The sequence below is a fragment of the Branchiostoma belcheri genome, unplaced genomic scaffold (genome assembly GCF_001625305.1).
Source record: "Branchiostoma belcheri isolate BF01 breed outbred unplaced genomic scaffold, Haploidv18h27 scaffold12, whole genome shotgun sequence".
NCBI classification, from domain to species: domain Eukaryota; kingdom Metazoa; phylum Chordata; class Leptocardii; order Amphioxiformes; family Branchiostomatidae; genus Branchiostoma; species Branchiostoma belcheri.
In genome coordinates, this window is record NW_017802602.1 from 3,703,707 (window position 1) to 3,711,861 (window position 8,155).

At 39.4% G+C, this 8,155-nt stretch overlaps 1 protein-coding gene across 2 annotated transcripts; it reads left to right on the forward strand.

Moving 5' to 3' along the window:
* The first annotated feature begins 89 nt into the window (after positions 1 to 89).
* On the forward strand, positions 90 to 6,682 carry LOC109462838 (7,8-dihydro-8-oxoguanine triphosphatase-like). 2 transcript variants are annotated; one of them, XM_019759471.1, is made up of 4 exons: positions 90 to 166; positions 1,049 to 1,223; positions 2,163 to 2,308; positions 6,480 to 6,682. In XM_019759471.1, the coding sequence occupies exons 2-4, from the start codon at positions 1,057 to 1,059 to the stop codon at positions 6,656 to 6,658; spliced, it is 492 nt and encodes a 163-aa protein (XP_019615030.1). In that variant the 5' UTR covers positions 90 to 166; positions 1,049 to 1,056; the 3' UTR covers positions 6,659 to 6,682. The 2 variants fall into 2 exon arrangements, with proteins under 2 accessions (XP_019615030.1, XP_019615031.1); XM_019759472.1 differs by having other exon boundaries at positions 104 to 157.
* Positions 6,683 to 8,155: the final 1,473 nt, after the last annotated feature.

Consider the following 8,155-nt stretch of genomic DNA (forward strand, 5'->3'; position numbering starts at 1 on the left):
ATTCTTTGTTAATTAAAAATTTTAAAGGAGAATTTTTTACGTTTAGATATTTTAGAGGGTTAAATTTGTTATTGAATGGGAGGTTGCGCAATAAAGAGATGTTTATTTTTAGTGAAAGTTGCCGGGAGCATTTGATGTGGGAAGTCCAAATATCCAGGTTGAAAAGGTTTTTTACAGAAAGTTACTATCGAATTTTCAGAAATTTTTCGATGACACCGGCTGTAGAATTGATACAAGCTGCTGTTGTTATGTTATTAATCGTTAAACCCACAGAAAGACTGACTATGGCCGAGAAATTGGCTGACGTGCAGAATACTGTAAATTCATTTACTTTAATTTTTGGGGTGGTTTAATTTTGAAGTAGTAAGTAAAGGGAGGTTTTCGTGGTGTTTTTTTGGATTCAATAGTATGTAATATTTTGCAGTACAATAGTCATATCCATACTGTCATGATTTACCAGAGAAGAGATCACAAAAACTCATTTATTTAAACAAAACCACTATGAAAGTTTAAAGACCTACAGTATTCATGTGACTTTTTTAGTGAAGGTTTTGGGAATCCACTTTATCATCATTTTTAGAAAGGTGATATCAAGTTGAATAAAAGGTGAGAAGATGAGCATACCTGTCCCTTAAGGTTCTCACCCATTATATCTACCATCCACAGGTGAGAAGATGAGCATACCTGTCCACCTGTACCTTAAGGTTCTCAGCTATCTTTTATCTACCATCCACAGGTGAGAAGATGAGCATACCTGTCCCTTAAGGTTCTCACGTATCTTATTTATCTACCATCCACAGGTGAGAAGATGAGTAACCTGTCCACCTGTCCCTTAAAGTAAGGTTCTCACCTTACTAAACCTACCATCCACAGGTGAGATGATAAGCACACCTGTCCTTAAGGTTCTCACGTATCATATCTACCATCCACTGGTGAGAGGATGAGCATACCTGTCCACTTGTCCCTTAAGATTTTCACCGGTGAGAAGATAAGTTTACCTATGCACCTGTCCCTTAAGATTCTCACCTTACTTATCTACCATCCACAGGTGAAAAGATGAGCATACCTGTCCACCTGTCCCGTAAAGTTCTCACCTTGGTTCTGATAAGACATCAGCAGCAGGTGCTACTGGGAATGAAGAAGCGCGGGTTTGGAGCAGGTCGGTGGAACGGCTTCGGAGGGAAGGTGGAAGTCGGTGAGACTATCGAACAAGCTGCAAAGAGGTGACTTTATATAGTATTTTTGCTATACAGTACTATAAATGTTGAAGAGTAAAGAGACTCTTTTTACACAACCAAGTCTTTTATTCCGCTGACGTTTCAGTGACCATCTGTCACCTTCCTCAGGGCAATTCTGACTGGTTCACATTGCACTGCAGCACAGGTGTCGCTGCTATACATGTAGATGCATATGTTACATTTGGGAATGTATCTACAGCAGCAACACCTGTGCTGCAGTGCAATGTGAACCAGTTTTTGGTTGTGAAAGACGACAGATTAGGTGAATTTTTTGTCCGTCAAAGTTCTGTCAAATGACAGAAAGAGAGACACTGGCTAGAACACTGATCTATGTCTGACAGTGATTGGTCCCTGTACACCATCACTCATTGACTCACTGTCCATTGTAACGTCAGTTTTGCCCTGTTGTGTGAGGGTTGGACAGGCTAGCACTTAAGATGTCAGTGTTTGATGGTAGACTCTAGCTCCTTCTGTCCAGCTGGATTACATTATAAAAGGTTGAAATAGTGAATAGTGTAAAATGTATTCTCCAGGGTTCAAAAGTACTTTACTTCGTCAAGTTGACCACTTGGCATGGCAAGCTACATGTATGCCTCCCAAAAAATTGGCATCCCAAATGCGTATGCGTCCAAAAAAAATCATCAGCAACTGTATAATGAAGGAAAGAGGATGCGGATTATTCTGTAAATCATGATTATTTTGGGGTACTTTTATATTTCGCAGTTTTCACAGTCACTTCTGTACCGCGAATTTATCATTACCGTGAACAAATAATTCTCCAACTTTCTTTCTTCTGCACCTCCCGCCACCGCAAACATATGCAAACACCCGTCCATTTTTTCTCAGACTGCAAAATTTTGCTACCACGAATATAAAGTAAGTTATGAAGTTATACATGTACAACTACTTATTTTCCCCTTTCAGAGAGCTTGAGGAGGAAAGCTGCCTGAAGGTGGAGCGTCTACAGAAGGTTGGCCTGCTGCTTTTTGAGTTTGTAGGAGACCCCGTCATACTGGAGGTCCACGTCTTCTCATCAAGACAATTCACTGGAGAACCCAGGGAAACAGAAGGTGTGTTGGTAGACTTGGAGGCACAAAGTTCTTTCACTCCGCGGTGCGCGGGACACTATCTCACCTCACCTCACCGGTCCCATAGCAGTCTGTCCTGCCGTCGGGGCAACTAAACTATCCACAAGAGTTATCCACCCAGGGCGGTTCTCAGCCAGACTTGTCAGGTGACTCAGGGGATGTCCTCTCCATTCCTTCAGGTCACTAGTCCAGGTCCTTCGCGGACGCCCCCTCAGTCGTCCACCCTCCGCCTTCCCTTGCAGTGTTGTGTGAGCTAAGGTACCCTTCGCTCTGGTTACGTGTCCAAACCACTATAGGCATCCTAAAAAAAATCCCTCGGGATATCCCAATAAATCCTGCAGGATATCCCGCAAACTCCAGCGGAAAAGATATTATTTTTGCTCTGTTTGACTTGAAGGTAAATGTTAAGCGAATTTGCTTTGCAAATGTTACCTTTTAAGTCAACTAAGATCATATTGTGATTGAATGCCCAATGCACAGTAATGCTTTAAAACATCAGTGTTGAAGAATTAGGACTAAGTGAAATGAAGCCCAAATCATTCAAGCTACACTTTCAATCTACTGACGTATTGCCAAAAAAATATGAAGGCCATAATCAATATCATAACATAACAGCCTCTTGGTTTAAATTCTTTATCTTTTAGATCCCTATTATTGATTTCTTGAGACCTCCACACAGATTGTACGGGCCCTGATGGCTTGAAGATTGTATTTGTGGGAGTCTGGGAGAGGACCCATTGAAGAAGTGGGGTATTCTCACTTTGAAGAGAAAGAAATATTGCTAAAGCTTTATGACTGTACAGAAGTTTATTTTCAACTTGTGTTTGTTTGCAAAGAAAGAAACACAAGTACTCAAATTTTCAGTACAAAAGAGTCACAGAAGTGAGATTGAAAGTAGTGTAACTCTAACATGTGACAGGAAGGTCAAATTAAAGTGAAGGCGAAGGTTAGACATCCAGGTAATAAGATATGCCAAAACAGTTACTCAATCAACTGGATATGATTTTTGGGTCCTGTTCAGGTAGCATCCACTACCTTTCGTCAGTGGCACTGGAGAATTCTAAGAAAAGCAGGTTTATAAGTACAAAGTATTGATTGATATTGATATTGATAAAGGTCAAGGTGGTCTTCCTGAAGGTTGGGATCGGAGGAAGTGAGTTGAGTTGGAGGTCAAAATGGTCTCACCACAGGCTTGGAGGAAGTGGGGTTGAATTGCAGGTCAAGGCTGGGACAAAGTAACTGCATATATTAAGGGAACTCTGAGACTCAAGGATTATATGTGCGCAACAGTGGAATATGCACAGTATCAATAAGAAATTCACGATAATGAAACTAGAAATTCACAACAAGGCCTTAAAGAAAAAGTATTTTTCCTGTTTCCCGACTGACCCAAAAAAAAACTGCCAACCCTACCCTTTTTTTGGTGGACACAACTACATGTAAGAATGTAACATGTAACATTTGGTTTCAGTGCAAAAGTTGATTGCAAAATACAGTACAGTAAACTGTATTTGTATTTGTATAGCCAACATAACCGTCCTTAGGCATAACACACCAGCGTAAAACACTGGCGTAACACAAACTACTACTATGTTACTACTAGTATCACAATTATATTACATGTACAAGGGTTACCCAGAGTTCACTTTTTTCCCCAGCATACTACATGACTATAACTTAATGCACACGGACCATCAGACAAGGATGGATTGGCAGCCCCATTTTTCATGTGGGATTATAAATTAAACTTAGTCTGATGCATTTTGAAATCTTCATCTTTTTCCTGAACGTGGTTCATTTTCCACTTGCCCTCCAGGCCCAGCCACAATTTTAGTGAGTCATAAATTCTCCATATCTTTCAAGTTTTGGCATACCTAGGGCCAAAATAAATTTTTTACTTGGTCCTCAGACATTTTGAAGAGATTTTGAGGGCTGGGACTGGGAGTCATGAATTCTCCATATCTTTCAAGTTTTGGCATACTTCGGCCAGCACAAATTCCTTGGTCCTCAAAGTAGACAGAAAGTCTCGTCTAATGTAACATATTACATATAAATGTGTATTTAAGGATGACATCCCGTCAATAGTTTTCAAATGTTGTACAATGTATTTGAAAAAAGGTATTGTCTTCAACAGGCAAAATTTTGATGCAACACTGACCAAACATCCAACAAGCCCTTGAAAAACCCAGGTTCCATTTTAAGTCTTTAGACCTGTGTAAACTAAGATAAAGTCATGTACATTACCCCTTACACTGAACTATATGAATGAATGAGTGAATGAATGAAATTTCATTATCGACTTTTCTTTGTCGCCCAGCCCATATGAGCAATGTTTCTCTTTTGATACTCAAGTCCAGCAATATTTTTTAAAGCCAAGAACCAACCAATTAAATCAGTGTGGCCGCCTAATGCTCAGCAACAAAAGTCTGGAGAGCGGCCAGGTGACGTGTCTGTTCACGACGGCAGATCACGAGAGCCACGGGGAAATGAACCGAACCCTCCGCAGTCTCTCCTCAATTAGAGGCTGTTAGAGCTCTGCCTCTATCTCATCTGCACCACTGTTCACACACACGGTCTGCTGCACACACAACTAATGGGAGGTTAGAAAGACTTGCACTTGGCTTAGGCCCAGGAAACAAAAAGTTGTGTTAACTGTTTCCCGACCAACCCTAGCAAAAACGTGCTGATCCTTGACTTTTTTTGATTGACTGCTGGTAAGGCTACAAAATTTTCGATTCGCCATCTGAATTTGAAATGCTCTGAATAGTCTAAACACATCATTTAATCCATATTCAGAAGCAATGTTTTCTGCAGTTACTAGGATTAAATATTTGTCCACAAGCAAACAGGTGGACAGATCCTTGAGACAGACCCGATGCATTGCAAAACTTACTTGTTGGATCATTTAGCCCCCCCCCTACAAAAAATTTAGAAAGAAGAAAATTCCTACATGTATGTACCCTAATTTATTCACAACTGAAACTGGAAACATAACATTAATTTTTCTAGGCCAGGTACAACAAAGTTCCCAGGCTGGGAGTAGGTTGTAATTGTAGGATAACTGTAAGGGCAGTGGTCATTAACCTCACCAGGCTACTGTTGAAAGGAATGTTCGACCCTTTTGGCATCTTTTGGGAACTCCATACCTCAACAACTGGCATACACATGAAACGTCAGGGTTCTAGCTAGGATTTAATTTTAGCGTAGTGGTACTGGCTGCATGTCAAGGGAGCGAAGCGACCGAGAGGGGGGATGGGGCGGAGCTTTTAAAAAATTGAGCTAAAAAAAGGGGCCATTTAAGGGATACCCAAAGGGAAAAAATGTTATTCTTAAGGTATGTATGTATCCTTGATTGGTAATTTTTCACATTTGATCTGGCATTCTTGAACAGTCACAATGCCCCTATGCTGTATTGAAAATTTAGTGTAGGGGGTGAAAATTATAGCGTAGTGGGGGAAATTTAGCGTAGGGGGTGAAAATTATAGCGTAGGGGGCCCCTACGCTACTTTGCACTAGCTAGAACCCTGATTACGTCAACTCTCATATTTCCACTGGGTGAACCTAAGACTGCTACATTAGAATAACGGCGTTATCAAGGCCTTCTCAAGAATGTCTTGAAGTGCGTCAGCATACCTCAGGGATTTCTGATTCTGCATCTCTAATAAGTTACCTTCAGAATGCCAAGGTAGCCATTTGGCACCAAATTTGTAGTCTGTGGTTTTAGGTTAGGAAGCAAAAAGGTTAATGTTACACAGTAGCAGTCTTAGGGTATTGGGCAGAATTATTCTGTAAGAATATATTAACAATAACATTACAACAGTATATTACATATATTAAACTTCATTACATACAGCTTATGATGTAGTCCCATACCTTAACTGCTGGCATGCACATTTTGTCTCATAATTCTGTTAGGTAAACCTTAGACTGCCACATTCTATTGAGGCCTTCTCTCAAGAATGTTTATATTTGTATAAATTTGGTTCAGATAATTTTCAATGTTACCTGCAATTTGTATAAATTTGTCTGGTTCAGATAATTTTCAATGTTACCTGCACCAGTGCAGGTATGCAAGAAATTCTAACTCCATGGAGGTATGAGATCTTTGGACTCTTGTTGTTTGATTTACATTTTGTTTGTTATTTCCTTCCAGAGATGCGCCCAAAATGGTTCCCTGTGGAACACATCCCGTATGACTCCATGTGGCCAGACGATGTGCACTGGTTCCCTCTCTTCCTCAAGGGGACCAAATTTTCAGGATTTTTCAAGTTCAAGGGCCATGACACCATACTGGAGCACACCCTACAGGAACTGGACACACTACCACAGTGATGGTTTTTGAGGTTTTTTATAGATTCTTAACATAGGAGATTTTTACCTTTTGTATTTCAAGGTATATATGCAATCACCTGATAGTGTCACGGACGGCAGAAACCAGGTGGCAGTTGGATGATTTGCCCACCGATAATTTGCATATGTCTTATAATAAACAATGATCGCCCGTATGTATTTCCCTTTTTGAGCCCCTCTTTTTAATAATTTTTTACATATTTGCAGGAAACAGTGACATTTACTAGCTCTTTAAATATTGCTCTGCAATGTGGTTCATTACTAGATTTAACTTACTATGTAAGAGAATGACTAAATATTAATCTTACAAAAAAGGCCTTCAAGAAGATGTAAGAATTCGTCTAACATGTATACCTAAACCAGGACTAATATACATGTATGTTACTAACCGTCAAGCATACGGCTACAAAATTTATTTCATGTTTCAAATTGTTTCATATTTCAAAATTTATATCATCTGGAGCAACATAAGTACACCCATATTTCCTTGTACATGTATCACCTATGTTGCCTGGTGGTACACTACTGTATTTTTACATGTATGAGAGATGGTATTATACTAATGTTGCTAATTTATGTCTGTTTGATATAACTTCTTTGTGTGACTTGATAAATCGTCAATGGTGGCCATTTGCCAGCAAATGCAGGATACAATGTATTTCCATCTACGTCTTTTTCTTCTAAGTATTTTGGCAGAAAAAGGACCCACAGAGCATGCAAAAGTAGAAAGGCTGGCATCAAGGATAAAATAGTTAAACATTCCTGCTCCAATATGAGAGTTCCGCTTCTAAAGTAGCTATCCACTTACATGTCCTCAGACTGATAATTTTGACTATAGGAATGGGAGGAAGACAGGAAATAGCAAAGAAAAACATTCATGCTTAGGCCACACCAATTTAATTTCTTGGTTAACGGATTTTTCTAGAAAAAAAATGGAGCGGGCGGGCGAAAAAAAAATAAAAATAAAAATTTGAGACTACCTGCCATACAGCCATGTAGTAAGCAATCCATTAAGTTAAGTTACAAAATGATATAAGACATTATATTGGACACTTATTGAACTGAAGGGACCATTACTACATGAGCAACTTCTCTTACATCCCTTTACAATTATTCGTATTATTTTGGAAGATACACATCTTTACTGTGTGAACAACAAACTGTCAGTTGACAAGACTCCGATCCAATTGGTTTCACTTTTCTTCATCTTTCAAAGTTCTAAAGAGTGCATGGTTTAAATCAGGGTGCTCTGTTCAGATCCCATTGTTTTCTTAGAGTTCAGGGCACACAGCTTACCACTGGGCTGGGCTGATATTGAAGCTATTTAGAGCTTGAAATTTACAATATCCTAAATATATGCTTTAGACAAATTTCCAGGAATGTGTAAAAGTTGTTGGCAAAAGAATTAACTACTTTAACAGATATTTTATTTCTTTTTTTATATTTCCCCAATTCCCAAATACTTAACCGGTAGTATCC

Coding starts and splice junctions, on each gene's coding strand:
- LOC109462838 (XM_019759471.1), top strand. CDS start 1,057: ATGAGCATACCTGTCCACCTGTCCCGTAAAGTTCTCACCTTGGTTCTG. Junction 1,224..2,162: donor ATCGAACAAGCTGCAAAGAG/GTGACTTTATAT, acceptor TTCCCCTTTCAG/AGAGCTTGAGGAGGAAAGCT. Junction 2,309..6,479: donor AGAACCCAGGGAAACAGAAG/GTGTGTTGGTAG, acceptor ATTTCCTTCCAG/AGATGCGCCCAAAATGGTTC.